The sequence below is a fragment of the Loa loa genome, assembly GCF_000183805.2.
Source record: "Loa loa unplaced genomic scaffold supercont3.444, whole genome shotgun sequence".
In the NCBI taxonomy this organism is placed as follows: Eukaryota; Metazoa; Nematoda; class Chromadorea; order Rhabditida; family Onchocercidae; genus Loa; species Loa loa.
In genome coordinates, this window is record NW_018108624.1 from 28106 (window position 1) to 44857 (window position 16752).

General features: G+C 35.1%; 3 protein-coding genes across 3 annotated transcripts; all 3 read right to left on the minus strand.

Moving 5' to 3' along the window:
• Window positions 1-2114: 2114 nt before the first annotated feature.
• LOAG_05619 (hypothetical protein) lies at window positions 2115-3624 on the minus strand (the record flags this gene model as incomplete). Its single annotated transcript, XM_003141156.1, has 3 exons — window positions 2115-2306; window positions 2891-3007; window positions 3589-3624. 3 exons carry the CDS (start codon window positions 3622-3624, stop codon window positions 2115-2117), a joined length of 345 nt encoding a protein of 114 aa, XP_003141204.1.
• A 2189-nt stretch (window positions 3625-5813) lies between these two features.
• LOAG_05620 (3'-phosphoadenosine 5'-phosphosulfate synthase 2) lies at window positions 5814-9875 on the minus strand (the record flags this gene model as incomplete). The annotated part of the gene is made up of 14 exons (XM_003141157.1): window positions 5814-5870; window positions 5982-6185; window positions 6303-6428; window positions 6493-6621; window positions 6795-7022; window positions 7199-7389; window positions 7510-7618; window positions 7642-7743; window positions 7914-8063; window positions 8206-8360; window positions 8484-8553; window positions 8634-8843; window positions 8932-9108; window positions 9846-9875. The coding sequence occupies 14 exons, from the start codon at window positions 9873-9875 to the stop codon at window positions 5814-5816; spliced, it is 1938 nt and encodes a 645-aa protein (XP_003141205.1).
• Window positions 9876-11937: 2062 nt separating this feature from the next.
• Window positions 11938-15391, minus strand: LOAG_05621 (hypothetical protein). The gene is made up of 3 exons (XM_020446915.1): window positions 15019-15391; window positions 14422-14616; window positions 11938-12614 (listed from the first exon to the last, which is right to left on the minus strand). Exons 1-3 carry the CDS (start codon window positions 15024-15026, stop codon window positions 12359-12361), a joined length of 459 nt encoding a protein of 152 aa, XP_020302798.1. The 5' UTR covers window positions 15027-15391; the 3' UTR covers window positions 11938-12358.
• Between the last annotated feature and the right edge of the window lie 1361 nt (window positions 15392-16752).

A 16752-nucleotide genomic window follows, 5' to 3' on the forward strand; every position in this document is an offset into this window, starting at 1 on the left:
ACCTTTTCCTAAAATTTTATGTCATCATCATATTTATTCAAAATTTCAAAATTTACACGGAAAATTTTTCTGTGGAAAATTGCTGGAAAAAACTCGGATATATCGCGACGGTTATCGCTAAGATACAGCTTATTGGAAAATTATTTGTTTCAAATTTTTAGTAAGTTCATTTCGACAAAAAAAATCTGGAAAAACTCACTGAATAATCTAACGAAAATCTAATTAAAGTAATAAGCTAAAATTATTGAAGCAGCGTGATTACTATAAGCATACATCGATACAAAGAGTAACCGCCTGTTTGTATCAATTTTAACACAGCACCCTTCTTCGTTTGGAGAGTGCACTCCCGTTTATTATATTTCTGTCATGAACAGTTTAGAATTATAAAACCGGATTAGAAGTATCGCCTGACGATTGTAATCAAATCTTGATTCTTTTGAGAGACGAAACGTAGAATAACGAATTTATAAAGATGTTTCATTAAACCCTTTGAAATATTTTTTTAATGTGGAATCTTTGGATGAAAAACGTGTTAACTTTGATGGTCGTATTCTAGATAATAGAACCTTTTGGAAAAGTTTCAGTTCAGTAGCAAAAGATGAGCCGACTATTTCCAAACTAATCACACTAAATGTTGTGTCACTCCGATATTTCGCCTGTATCAAATGAAAAACAGAGCAACAATAATGCATGAGTTATACTGTAAAAAGCAAAATATTCACATGTAAAATAAAGCCTAAGTGCTCCATTCGTTAGTCCTCACTTGCTCGATAATTTCAGGAAACCTTTGCAGCGGTGCAATTGAATAAACTCATTGGTATTTCAACCGTTATCCCGATAAGAACATCGGACTTTACGTTACCACAGTCTCGGCTGAAACTGCGAAACAGCCACCCGAGAAATGAAAACTGCATTAAAGCTTCATGTTAAACTTCTTAAATGAAAAGAAAAGGAAAGAATGTAGTAATAAGATCCTTGTGAATCAAAATGACCTTACATCCGACATACAGTAATTACGTCACTTGAGTTTTTTCCTCGCTGACCAAATTTGTTGTCGAGCTTACCTAGATATTAGAATTATCAAAGTTAAAAATTTATCCCACTGATCATAATTTTAAAGAAGCCTTCCCTCCCAGTTAAAAATGTGTTTCGTCCCCAATTTTATTCAAATAGTTTGAGCGCAGCGCATTTCTTTTATGTCGGCCCTTAAAAAGGGTTAAGATACTGATCATTCAACTTTCTGACTGAATCACCCTTTGGCTATACTACTAGTAATTTCTTCGTATTTGATCAATAATGGCAGAAATCAACATATAAAATTCCATTTAAAGGCTCCCTAAATTTCAAAAAATTTGAAGCGAGCCAAAATAAATACCAACAACCGTATAAGAGTATACCTTGACAAACAAAATCGGTTAGAAAATAGATCGAAATCCTCCTAATGCCTCAACTTTTTTTGAACGACAATGTCTGATCGTAAATTCAAGTGGTATTACTTCTTTAACGGAATTAAAAGCCAACTGCGATTAAGAATTTTGTTAATCGAATAAAGTATAGTAATTTCGTGCTGTATTAAAAATAGCTTTTACAGAACAAGAAAATTGCAGAATCGGTCATTCCCAAAAAAGGAAAATAATAGAACAAAAATAATCGAATGGTTCTGTGAAGCAAGCTTGAATTAGCTCGATACGATAATACAATTAGCTCGATGAGTAATTCAATGAGTACAAAAAGCTGCACCATCAATGCCCGAACAATTTTAATGCATCATTTTCTGCTCTTATGTTATAGCAAAACTGAGTCTTTAAAAAATTTACTTGAAGGATTAATGCTGTGAACTTATCTGTTCATTTAATGCTTTCTTTATAACGCTAAATATGCGCCATTTCCAAACTGCAATAACTGAGAAGGAACAGAGATAACTTTAATCTGATAACGCGCTATTCCAGAGTTTAACGTAAATTGAAGGTATTGAAGAAATGAAATACTCGAATATAAATCTATGGGAAAGTGTATTACCGTGTTTCTCCGAAAACAAATCATCCTTCTGAAAACAGGCCCTAGTGACATTTTCAGGGAAGGGGTTAATAGAAGCTCTCTCCTGAAAATAAGACCTAGTTCAGCCTTGCCGCAGCCACATACAGCACCAGTCCCTGCGCTCCCGCGCTCCCCGTAGCCGCGCCAAGCACTGGATAAGGCCTCGGGCCCATCCCCAGCCTATGTCGACCATTACTCTGGTCTCTTCGTCGCTCCGTGCGGCCGTAGGGAGTGCCTGCTAGCCGCGCCAAGCCTCCAGCCTTGTCTCCCTGAGCTTCTCAACGGTTGGTCTCTCTGCGTGGTGAAAACAAAAGCTGTTCTGTGGAGTACAACCGTGTTACCCAAAGTAAGACATTCCCTGAAAATAAGTTACCCAAAGTAAGACATTCCCTGAAAATAAGCCGTAGTTTTTTTTTTTTGAGGAGAGGAGGAAGGGGAGAGGAATAATGTAAGACCCTTATTTTCAGGGAGACACGGTATCACGGTATCAGCATGTAACTTAACGTCATAAAAATCAAAACAAAATGATAGGAAATAATAAAGTAAACTGTCAGCTTTGCGAGAAAAAATAACAGCTGGCCAGAATTTATCATTGAGATGAAAACTTCCAAATCCATCTGATCGTTTGTTGGAGTTTTCTCACATCATATCCGATGGATTCCCTTCACTTTTTCTGATGAACATGTTTCATTGTGAAGTACACAAGCCAATAGCGATATTTTGCACTATTTTTTTAAAATTATGATCGCTTTAGATTCCTGAGGTCTTAGGACGTTATGATCGTCATAACTAGCAAATTTTCAGGAAAATCATACATACAATTTGCTGTAACTGCATTAGTTTGTATTCTTACTTTCAAGTTTTGCATCCCATCTGTTATTCGAAAAGTGGCGGCAGAAATATCATCAGCAAATGCTGTGGTGATACTGAAGTTTGGTATGGAACTGAATTGGATTGAATCAGAACGAGACTGAGGAAAAATTTATTTTAACAAAACATTTGCATGAAAATAAAAACAAATAGAAGCAATAACAATTTTAGGGAAGTTATTTACATTTGAATGTAATTAAAGTGCAAAAAATAGGAAACGAAAAATGAGCAAACAGAGAACATTTCACTATGAAAAACTCTTTACAGACTTAAAATTTTTGCAAACACTGTTATCAAAGAAAAAGAAAGAAAAGAAACCAATGAGATTGAACTTGGGTGTAATGTGATAAACCATCAGAGTAAATATGGTCAGAACATAGCACCACGCGAAAATCTTTCTGATTAAAGTGCATATAGATAGAGGATTGCAAAAGCCACTTTTTCAGGACTTTGTTCTATGAACACTACGTGAAAACATGCATCTTATGTAAGATTGATAACACCAGTCTATTAGTAGTAAAGAATAGCTTGTGAATTTACTCTGTGGAAATTACATGAAGTTGAAAAAAAGATTCATTCCAAGTACCAATTCTCAATACTCAGTTGTCAAAAACAAGTCATTCATTTTGAAACGTTTTCTAGCTAGATGTCAGCTTCGGTTGATAAGAATCATTTGCTTACAAGGAAAACTCCAATATGAAATAAGCATAATGACATCTTCTTTTGACCAGCAATTAAGATAGATCCCAGCTTTTTAATTTCTCTAGGGCAAAAAGATCTACATGAATCTTGTCAGTAATCAATTCAAAAGTTGAACGATGCAGGCTAATGCCGCTTCTGGAAAGCAAACGATATGCGTTTGACCAGTATTCAGTGAGAGAGACATTGTATATCATAAAAAATTTATTAATACATCTTCATCCAATATCAACATTGTTCTTATCAGACAACGTCAGACATCCAATAAAACAATTACTGGCACTTCTGGGAAAGTTTATGTTAGAAAGCAGCTAACAAAGCAGAGTAATCCTTAAACATTAAGCATTACTGTCATCACTACTTTTATAACTCTAGTATCTTTCCATTGCATCATAATGTATCAGTACTTGCTATGCAACCAAATCATAAGTAATTGCCAGAACCCTCACTGCATCCAGCTTCGTATTTGAAATACAATTTCAAAGAAAAACAAAGTAATACTCTGCCACTGAAGAGTTCAAAAACTTGAAAGATTTACAAAGAACTTGAAATTTTAAAATAGTTGACCGATGATGAGATAAACGGATTTTCAGAGGACAATACAGTGATTGACTTGCAGTACTGACCAGATTATGTTCTGATGATGAAGGATATCAGTAGTTTATGATGTAAGCAATACAATTTAGCCCCAACTGAAAAAGAAAAACACTAAAGCAGAGCAATTGACTTCAGCAAAATGCAGAGAATTTCCAATCAATCATCCATGGAATCAGATCGCATATAAAGAGATCACCTTTCATATGTATTCTGGATAAGTTTTGCTCCCTAATACAGCTCTAGGATAAAAATGAAGTTAATTATGCACTACTCGGGAGTACTAAACCAAACGTTTTTAATTTAGTCAAACAATCCCGTAAGTGAATATTGATTTTAGTATTTTAAGACGGTCTACTCTTGAATCTCAAACCAAACGGAAACCTTTAGCCCTGATCCAGAATAGATACATAATCAAGTTATCCACATTCTTTTATACTAAAAACGCAAGTATATCCGTAAATCGAAAGCAACAAAATCTGAATACAGTTCATCCTATAGAAGATCATTATCCTTTAAGCAAATAAAACCCTAGCAATAAACGATACACAGAAAAAACAGGAGGGAAATAACTGGAAGTGAAAGTTAAAGATGACAGAAACTTCAACTAAACAAAACAGCTTTTAAAAGGACACATAGGGATGTATGGAATGCAAAGTAAATAAGTACTTCAATCCAGTAACGACAGTACAAACGATGTGCCTGACAAATACATCAACTGTGTAAGATTAATTCTTTTGCTGCCTGCATCATAATTTATTCGGTTTTTCAAGTAACCTTGCAACTTGTTCCGTGTTTTAAAAGTTCATCAGGGGATTGTAAAAACCAAGACTTATACAGGAAATCCTTGAAATAACTGGTTTTACTGTATTGTGGTGTTATTTCATCCTTTTACAAAATCCTTCCAAACTGCATCAGTAAACAAGTATATGGGAAGTTAGGGACTTAAAGCACAATAATAGGGACCAGCAAAACATACGAAGTAACAAAATTCAATTATATGGAGAGAGTTCAGAACATGGATATACAGACTGTATCGAAATACTGTACAAGCAGTTTATTACTAGATTTTTAATAAATGAAAAGACATTAATCTATTACTGTGCAGGATACCTCAAGATTATAGATATTTAAATAATTGCATCATCCTCAATGTATTATTAACTACAAAGACAAAGCGACAACGTAACCGAAAAAAAAAGTGGTACCAACGACAATATCTACTCTTTTGATTTCCCATCTTATTTTTGTTCGCATTTCTATGATCTGTACGACAAATGGTAATAACACTCAATATAAAAACCATTTTATCATACTAAGAAAAAACTTTTCCCTCCTTGCAGCAATGACTATTCAAAAAGTAGATGTCACCTAACCGAGTCTTATTTTGCACGCTGTTGTCAATATGATAGTGATAGACATTTCGCATACTGGCAACCGACACAGCAATATAATTATGACCCACCTTATTTTTCAAAATGGATAATATTTCTTTAACAAACCATCTTGAAAAATGTTCCAAACATCCTGCAATATGAAACATAAATGAACATCACCCACAAAAAACCATATAACCTACCAACCAAAATAATGTCCAGTTATCAACAACAGCGTTACTGATTATTTTCAGTTTGCTTCATTGCCATTTCCTGATAATAAGATGACAGAATCTGCAATGGTCTAGAAATGATGACAAGCAAAAATAAAACAAGGTAATCCGTGTAGATTTAAGAACGCAGCAACATGAAAGGCAAAAACGTACTCACAAACTATGTAATTACCTTCCAAGCCTTAGGAGCCATGAAACCCTCTGGTGGTTCAATGCCATTACGAGCATATGATCGCATTTTCGTTCCACTTATAAACTTGAAGTCATCACTTCGTGAAGGATCAAAAAATGCCATTTTACCTTTCGTTTTATCATACGCAGCTATGCGAAATGGTACTATGTTCAAATCTAGCAGACCAGGAGCCATAGATAGTACCTTGAAAATTAATCAATGATTTATAATTAGACATCTATTGCTCCTCAAATATTGTTACCTACAACATAGCAGTAATAAGTGAACCATTAATAATCGATTGCAATAATTAAAGCTAACTTTCGAACCATGTGTCGGATCATACAAATAATTTCCAGTTTCGGGGTGCTGGATGCCTGCAGGATCTCGTCCTACTATGTAAGTTGAAACGCCCGCTGCTAATCGAGCTCTAGCGTGCCACTGTACCTGAAGTTGGTGACTATAAAACCAAATATATTGCAATCAAAAAAAGAAAAGTAAAAATCCCCACCTCAGTCGGTCCAGCATATAACATTGGGGAAGGAAAGATAGCAAGGACGGTCCATTCTGGATCTAAAATACCTTCCGCTAAAACTGCATCATACTGTCTCATGCGCACATCTAGCGGCACATCATCTTCCTGAAAATTGTAATCGCATAAAAGTTCGAGTGACGAATTTCTTTTTCAGTTTTATGATTAAAAAAGAAATGAAAGCTTAGCATAGACCCAAATCTCAAAGAAATTTGTATTCGCTCAAAAAAAATCAAAAATCTGCATTATACTAATCACTAAAAAACATAAAAAAGACAAACTTTTGTCCAACCACCCAATGGATGAAGTAACAACATGGGATTTTTGTACTTTGTCAGCAGCTGTTCTCTTGTGTTTTGCATAAGAAGTGCATGGCCATTATGAATAGGATTTCGTAATTGAAAAGCAAAAACTGCATCGCAATTGGCTTTCGCAAAAATATTTCGAAGCTCTAATGGTGACATCCTGTAGCAATCCAAACCATCGTTGTATTGAATTCGTTTTAGCACCTGAATTTACTGGATGAAGAAATTTCGAGATTTAAACTTCTGCTTCAAAAAAGAATTAATTTCTAGCAGGATGACAATTAGCTCAAAGTTCCATTATTAGTGATATGAAGTGAAAAACTGTGGTTTTAAAAATATATGATATGAAGAGACGGAATCAAACGATGCATCAAAAAAACCTGCACATCACCACCAAGTAACCAGTCCCCACTTTCCAAAATCCGTTTTATTGCAGGATGCCGAGGATCGATGATACCGAACTGGCGTGCAATACGTTCCTCTTTCCTATGTTCAAATATTTCGCCATCCATCACAACAGCAACAACGTCATTGTTGTATACAAGAGCAATTTCGGGACTGATAGAATGTCCTCGAAAAGTTTCACATATCATGAAGAAGTTTTAATATGATGCTGTGTTTTCGACATAGTCCAAATATGATATACGCCAAACTAAGCCAACCAGTACAGCATACAGAAAAAAATGCCAACCATCCATGAGCTTGATTTTTGTGTCATCGTTGATCGGTAATACGATTGGTATCGATTGATTCAGTGGTTCATTAAGTGACCAAAGTGAATCTTCTTCAGTGTCTTCTGGCTGAGATAGATCGGGGGTAAAACATTTTTTTTTAAATCCAGAAGGAGACCATGATGCAAACATTGCAAGTATTGACGTTCACGCATAAATCCAGGCAAAGGAGATGCCCAGCCTTCAGCCAACACCTAAAAACACGAAATACAGCAAACAGCATAACAATGTCATAATAAACCAGAACTGTTAATGACTCTTATTATTTGAATTATTATTTGAATATTATTTGAATTTCATGCCAAGGTACAGAAAGTATAGATGAATCTCTATTACTCCATTTAAGGGAAGAAAACAATGAAACCTGTAACCACTCCAAATCAATTTTGGTCAAATGCACCCTTGGAAGAGAGTTCATACGCTCAAGTAATTTGTCTTTCGATTCTTCATCAACGTATAGTTCTCGTATAGGTGGTCCAGAAATCTGCTGATAAGCTTTTACAGGCAAAACATTCTGCAAATGTAATGGGCCCACTTTTCATAAAAACATGCAGGAGATTTTTGGTATATCTTTGTGAAACAAATTCGTTTTTAATTGGTAACAAAATGAAGTTAACAAAAAATTTATTTTAGTTGAAAACGAAAGATTTGGTTACCTTTTGCAATAAAAAATCCAGTACTTTCCTAACGGATTCAGCTTCCGATTCAACGCCTGATTCAAGTATAAGATCCGGTTTTTCTGGTGCCTCATAGACACTATCAATCCCTGTAAATCCTTTCAGCTCTCCGGAACGTGCTTTCTTATACAAATCTACAATATGATGAACTGTTCGAGCATATTTATTTCCATAGAGATCTAAGTCTAAAAAGTTTGGTAGAAATGAAAAGTCCTATAAAACTTTAGTTTTGGCCACTGAGTCGAGGCAAAACTTACTTTTAGGATCGCGAAGTTCACAAATTCTCAGTGGTGTATTCACGTACACTTCAAAGAAGGCAAGATTATCCTGGAAATGAAAGTTTTTTGTTGAAACTATAAATCATGTCTAGCTTCCAAAATAGTACTATAGTAACATTGATTGTTTACCTGATTATGAATAGATCTTGCATCATCTCGATCACATTTATATGGACTAATGAATGATGCCAGAACAACAATGCCCATATCAGCGAATAATTTGGCAACTTCAGCAACACGACGGATATTTTCTCGTCTTTCTTCTTTGGAAAATCCAAGATTTTTGCAGAGCCCATGTCGAACATTGTCGCCATCTAAAGCGTAAGCAGGAATGCCAAGCTGCAATGAAATACATTGAAAGAGCAGTCAAATAGTGCAAGATACTCCCTAAATTTGGAAAGATCGACAGAATTAAAGGACAACAAACCTGTGTCAAAATTTTCTCCACTGCAAAAGCAACTGTTGTTTTGCCAGCACCAGACAATCCGGTGAACCATATAGTACAACCTCGAAAACCATTATGACGTCCAAGAACTCGTGCACGTTCTTCTCGTCCTATTTTATGCTGTTGAAACGTTACGTTTGTAGCACCAATTTCATAGTCCTTAAAAGATTTGATAAAAGTTGGAACATTACATGTATTGGTTAAACAAGAAGTTTGAAAAACGGAATGTTTAAATAGATATGAAAAAGAATATCAACCAAATCAAGTCCAGGAGTAACTTCAGGAAATGGACGCAGGACTTCTATAAAAATATTCTTATTATCAACAAAATGATGTGAACTTTATTTGCATTCGAGCATCATATTCTTAAGAATATGAGTAAAGAAACTGTCCGTAATGTTTGCATTTCGAAGTGTACTATCTTGGGTGAGATTAAGCAGTAAATCAACGATTTGTGAGTTACATCATATCTAGTAGAACTTTCGTTATCATTACGAACATTCTGAGCTTCAACCAAATTATACTATACGGGTAAGAACGAAGTCTGTGAGTTACACACAGAAACAACAGCAAATCAGCAATCCGTGATGAAACAAAAAGTCATTTTTTTAATTTAAAATCGAATGAACGACTAAAGACACTGTATTAACACAATATACAAAGAACTGTTGATCTCTAGTGCAATATTTTGATGTACTGAGAAGACAGCAAAAGTGATTCAGACAACTCTTACAACAATAAAGACATCGACGAAAAAGTGAGCAGAATGATTAGTTGAAGAATGCTTCAGAAAAGGAGTCAATATCTCAATAACAGTGAAAGGGACTTGTTGGAAACCAAGCGATCGTCAACAGTTGAGTATGTGCAATAAGAAAGCTATGCGACCAAGCTCAAACCTGCAGATCGAGAAATGGTCCAATTCGCATTTTGATGTTGTTGAAGATAACAGCTGAGAATATGGTCGCTTCTAGAAATCCAAATAACGATAAATGCTATCAACAGTAAGCAAACCTACAAATATTCCTTGCGTATGTTCGAGGAAACATCAAATAAAAGGGCGGGTGAAGTGCCCGTAACGTTATTTCCAGTTATCAGAACTGCTATCAAATAAAATGATACTTGTTGATAACCACAGTTAACCCTCTATACACACATCATTCTCTTCCTGCCAACTTGCAAAACAAACCACTCAACATCGATATAAAAGTCCTTTTTAAAAGCAGCAAAACAAAGTCAAAACCATTTCTCATTCTTTCTGTGACGTGATACACAAAGGCATAATGAGAGAGCACATCGATAACAAGTTTTAATGCCCGATTACAGCACCACTCTTGATGTTCTTCCTACCATAGCCCATTTTAACATAATTAGGATATACACACAGACATCGAACCGTCAGGCTGAATCTGCTTGTTACCAGTATTGAAATAATTCTATCCAGTACTTTCTCCTAGAAAAAAAAAAGAAAACAGAAGTTAACGTTAATAGTTCCGCAAATGAATTCCACGAACAAAATATTCTGTTGCTCATAAATTCAATGGCATCTACCTAAATCTCGATTCAACAACTGTCATTAAACGAAGCCTCATAGATGCCACCCCTATCCAAACGAATCACCCATTTTTCATAAAATTTCTTCCTATATCACAATCTTGACATTGGGGATCTGTTTGAGTGGTAAACCGTTACATCCGTTGAGCTCCTGTTGCAAAAACGATCGCTTTTGTAGGCTTATCGGGAATATAAACAAATACGCCCACTCAAAGATAAAAGAATTACGGTGGAGAAAGGAACTTCACAATTAAAAGTGTATAAATAATTGCTGGACAATGTTCGTGGTGCAGCAGGGTTGCTGTGATTACAACATTTCCGGGAAGTACACCTACCACATTGTATCATTGGTTAACTTGTTTGCACATACAAATAAAACATTATCAATTTATCACAGCTTATTTCATCGTTCGATTGGAACAGAAGTTCTGCCCAATGCTTCATCGCCTTGGTTCCATAATAACTGTGAAAGAGGTTCGGTTTTTTGAACCAAGCTTCTTGTGAGTTTTGAAATGAAATTTTGAACTATTACATCCAGTCGAACGCATATGAGTAAGGAATAAAACTTGGAATTAGGACCACTCAAATTAGAAGATTTGTAATAGCAGCAATCTCTAAAATTAAAGGAAACTGCCATTGAATTAACTCTCATGTAGTGAGAGAACTGAAGTTCAAGCACTTATATTCGTAACGTTCCAGTGAAGATAAATTTCTTAGCCTATCCAAAATGCACTGGAACATATTCCTGGAATCTAAGCGATGACTGATGTTGCGGCAGCGCAAGTTTGAAATCCGATGGTGCTATCAAAAGCATTCCACCAACGAACAAGAATAATTCACATCTCAGAATTCATTTTCAGTGTAGCAAGAACCTTCTGCTAGTAAACACTTCCACCAAAACATCGTAACTTTACATATTTTTATTTAGGCGGACATGTTTTCAGAAAATACCAAGAACTGCTCCTGTCGTTATTCAACGGAGAAGTGTACTGCGTTGAATAATTTGTAAGTGATGAAGCAGAAACAGAATATCACTCTATGGTTGGCGAGCAAATGTGAATAGGAATAGTATTGCAAGACTGAGCGATACAGCAATATAACGCTGACGGGAAATGAAAAGGAAATACTATTAAGAATAAAGATGATCACAACGTGAAATGCAGCACTACTAAGCGACTAGGAAAAAAGTATTCCTACATTCAACTCTATTTGTTATTGCAAGACTGAGACTGAGAGGTTACTCTGACAACGGGTAAGTAGAAGTATATTTACTGTGTCCTGTTTACAAAGTTTCCAGAAAACGATATCGCCACTAGCAGTAAGGCCCACAAAATCGTTATTAGAGCGGAACTGAATCTTGAGCCTTCCAGCTATTTCACTTGATTCTGATAAAGTAAGGATTTTTTTTTATTAACAGAAAGTTGCAAAAATGACAGTGAACTCAACACACCAATTTATTGATATTTGAACCTTAAATAAAAAGTCCCAAGACGAAAAGTGGTAATGTAAAATATGAGCTGCAGTTCAACAGATTTTATAAGTAATGTGAGAACTGCCAGTCTGGAAGATATCAAAACAAAACAAAAAAAAAGCGAAAAGAGGGAAAACAAGATGAATAAAATGTGCTGTTATTTGCAAGGATACTAAAAGTGGGTTCGAGAAACCCGCTAATGTATATGGTAATCTGAAGTCCTGAATAGGTATTCTCCATCAGTCTTCCATTTCAGAAGTGCACTAAAAAAAAAAGGAATTTCAAGTGGATACATGTATCATATCATTTACATTGGCCATTAAATTTGAAATGATTATTTTCATAGCACAGAAAATTTCATAAGCACTGCATATAAACCTTGAAAACTCAACTCATCAATTCAGTATTGTTTTTAGCAGGTGAAACTCCAATTAATGGGTCGAGATTAATTGTACCGATTTCATATGTCTTTGGCACAAAAGTTTTGAATGGTGGTAGCCTCATAGTTTCGCCCATTTGGCTATTGCAATAATGTAATATTTGTAAATAGGGTTCCGGATTGTTTGGAATACCAGGAATCCAATCAATGTCCTCACCACATCCATCTAGCTGGAACGAACCGTCTTCGTTTGTGAACGTCACTCTAAATAAATAAAATTAAACTCGCTAAGAAGAGGAGAAAACACAAAGAAAATTTATTGCACTCATAATTCAAATAGCTGTATTATCATGAATTGATACCGAACGAACTTTATTTAAAGGTTTACGCATCTATTAAGATGAACACTGCAAACATAGCATAGCAAAGCACTGCAGCGTTTTCAAGGATCGGAAGGCGCCACACTTTTCAATATACAAAAGGAAAGGTGCAGTTATTCAGCTTGAAATTAGGAATAACAAATTAAAAATAATGTCATGTAATTTTCCTTGCACGAATATCAACTAATTTCTCATATCTCCTTAAGACAAGTCTTTTGATACTAGCGCAAAGAGTTATAATATCAGCAATCATATTGTTTCATCTGATCTATTACATGATAGGTTTTCTTTTCAGCAGGTGAGAAATGTCGTATGCGCACTCAGTTCTTTCATAGCCTTTTCCTGGCCCAATTTTGATCTCTTTTTAAGTTGATCTTTACATGTGAGAGCTAATAAAATGAACCCCTCCACAAAAGTGGGAGCTGCATAAGAAATGTTAAAAGTGGCTGATAACATTTTAGCATTCGTATCAATTCTGCTAGAAATGACATTCATTGTAACACAGCAAAGGTTTAGAGCTCATGACTTACTTATAGAACGAGATGACGGAGTGCTATGAAAGTAAAGCCAAAAATGCATTGTAAGGATTTATAAAAATAATCAATAGCGTTTGCAAAAGCAAGAACACGCAATTAGGCGATAATGAAAATGATTTAAACAAAAACCAAAGACACTATTTTTACTGTAACGAGACTCTTTACGAAATCTAGTAATAAAAATTTTGGGATTGAGATATCATTCCTATTTTTGCAAGGGAACAAAGCTGAAAACCAGTAAAAATTACCAAGAATTAGTGATGAAACTTCTTCACAAACAAAACCAACTCACTTTTTTTTCCAAACATAAATAAAAGGAATAAAAGTAACGACTAATTTTTTTCAGTGTTAAACACGTGAATTCCATGTACAAATATCCCGAAAATTGAAAATTCTGAAATTGAAAGAGAGAAGCAGAGAGAAACTTGAAATACCGATTCTTGTACGTTATTATAATATGAAATTTGCAGATAGCAGCGACGTTTCTCTACACAAGAAAAATCGAATATGATTAGTAACTCAAATAAAAGTGTAAATAAGGCTTGGGAAATCAAAACAAGAGCAACAGGAGTTATTCAGATAAATGAAAGGAGACCTCAGAGGGACTCGATACGCCAATTACTACTAGTTCAATCCCCATGTAATTTGCGTGTCGATAATGAACAGCACCGCGTCCTTCCTAGTGAAACGCGCAGATTGCTTTACTTCACCTGATTTGCATTAGCCAAAACTGCAAACAAGTCGACGACGCTCTGTGAAACCTTGCTTACATGACCTATTGCACAAATTTGCTCGTCTCTATTGCAAAATCCTCACAATTTGACTTGTTCTCAATATTTTCTAATCAATTCATCGTTCCTTTCATTTTCATCCCTTAAATGCTACGAAACGAAGTCCAAGTTTTGAAGTAGTTTAAAGCGTCGATGATTATAAAAAAGCACACCGGTAGGTTCAAAATTACAATAAAGGCTAGCAAGACCAGTCGACCAAGCAAAATAAGCCGAAGATTTTAGAATATAAATGATACGTTGTTGATTAATACATGCTTTTCCAAGTGATTCTTACCATATATACCTGTATCGATGGTGCTTTGAACGGACATATTAGGGGAATTCTCAGCTCCAAAGCAAAGGTGGCCAGAATTTGTCAACTAACCCCATTAAATCATCAGGATCAATAATCTTGGCAATTGATAGCCCATCTCGATCATAAACTCGTATTTCAACATTCAAATTTTTCGAAGGATCCTTATGGCAACGTACGGTGCCATGTACCCAAACACACTTATGTTCTGCATAAGCAAGCCGCATCAACAGCAGCATAACCCAAGCATTTAGAGATACCAAATGTCTGAAATTCATGAACTACAGAGGTGACGCATTAACATAAGGACAAGTTGTAAAATAAACATCTTAATTACAAACTGATTTCAAGCATCTCTCCTTGTCGAAAAGAATAAACACAAGTTTTGCGACACAAGTTCGGTTTCTGATAAAATAAAGTTATCAGATCATCAAAAACCCTATGAAATCACTGGGACACCATGTACTTGTACTAGCATGTTCAGACTTATTTAATAGCAGCGTATTTTCTTATATAACTGGGAAATAATTTGACTGGCAAACTACGATATAATAACTTCAACGTGCCTCAGAGTTTAAAGCAGCAATGAATTAAACCAAATTATACTTCACCACAGGAAGCTTACGATACGATCCACTAGATCTTATGTTATGATGAAATAAAACAAACCTTTGCATTTCATAAGCTTTCCTAACAGCAGAGATGAAAGAAACCAACGATATAACTGCAAAAAAAAGGGAACATTTTAGCAGCGCAATCAAAAAGCACCACTTAATTTCATACCGTACTGTTTCATGAAAAGAAACACTAACTAAAAAGCTATTTCCCTAAACATTTTTCCTTCGCAGGGCAAGTTACTACCCCCAGTTCCTTCATCCAGTTCAAGTGGATTTTTAGTGTTTTTCGCAGTTAGTTACAGTTAAAACTCATGATGTAAATACGCAACTAACATATCCCAGCGAACGCAAAATGAAAGAACTCCAGCTCTGTCAAACATTCTTCAAAACTCCAACTAGATCGATTTTCAAAAAGTTGACTGAAATCGAGAATACACAGTTATAAAGTTAACTTTCGAAATTCTAGTAAAGACTCGAAAATATATAGTCAATTCACAACTGATAAGCAAGAACCCATAAGAGAGGAATCTTGGCCATTAAAGATTGGCACAGTCAAAAAAGGACGGATCAATACTACGGAACCATTTACTAAAGCACAAGGAAAGGAATTTCAAACAGTACAGCACAAAAATACATGTAAGATGTGTAAACTAATCAAATGACCGAAGACAAGTGCACTTCTTGAAGAAATTAAGGAGGTAATAGAAGCAAGATCATTTGTGTTGAAAACATGCGATTTGGTCACAACTGTTCAAAACATGCACTTGGAGGAAGGTTTTATTTGCTTCACCAACCAACAATTTATTGACAAAATGTGCTGAAACCGAGCAAGCAGGTACAATCAATAAGGATTTCCTAGTTCTACAGAAAGAGACATTTTGCTAGTATTTTCTAAACAAATCCAGTTTGTAACACACCTATTTGTTGTTCAGCATAATAACACGTCACATCAAATTCCACACAAAAATATGACAAGCAGGACAGTCGAAGAAAGAGAAATTAGACAACAAAAAAGCAAGACAACCAAGGCAAAGGTAAAACCAGATCTTTTCTAGTAGTGATTCATAGATGACAACATAAAACTAACTGAAGAGATAATGTATTGCGAAAACATTTATCTGAATGAGTGTTTCCCGATCCTCTTGAAAGAAGTAAAAAATGAATAAATGCAGGAGAAAATCAAACTGAAAAGTTTTCAATACTTTTCTCTGACAGTATGAAATAGCATATTACCAAATCCTCACAAAATTTAAAGTGCAACAAATAAATCTAATAAACGAAAAGTCCGTGGAACACTGAGAAAATTGGTGCAACAAAACTCTTTACGAAAGAAAAGCAGTAAACATATTTGTGATTGTATCCTCAGCAATGCACCATAACGACTCATAATTCCATAAAAAAATTTTTTAATTCACTAATCAATAAATTATACTGGCCGGTCTAATGCTATTGGGTGTTTAATGTGGTAATTGCATATGTGGGAAATTAAAATCTTCAAAGTTGGAAATACAGACGTGAAATCGTCTCTCGACGTCTTATAACAACTTATAACATTGATGAATGCAGATGTGTTTCTGTAAGTAATAACTACAAGTAGAAATTTGCAATGTAAACGCATTATTTATATCAAAAATATTAGCAAGATACGCAGAATCAAGCTAAAATCAATCAAAAATTCAACCTGCTATTCATCAGCTGGGAAATGGCAACCCGCAGTATAAAAGTGAGGTGACACATGCTTTCATGGGCTAAAAAATCAACAGCAAGGCAATCGCACTTATTAACT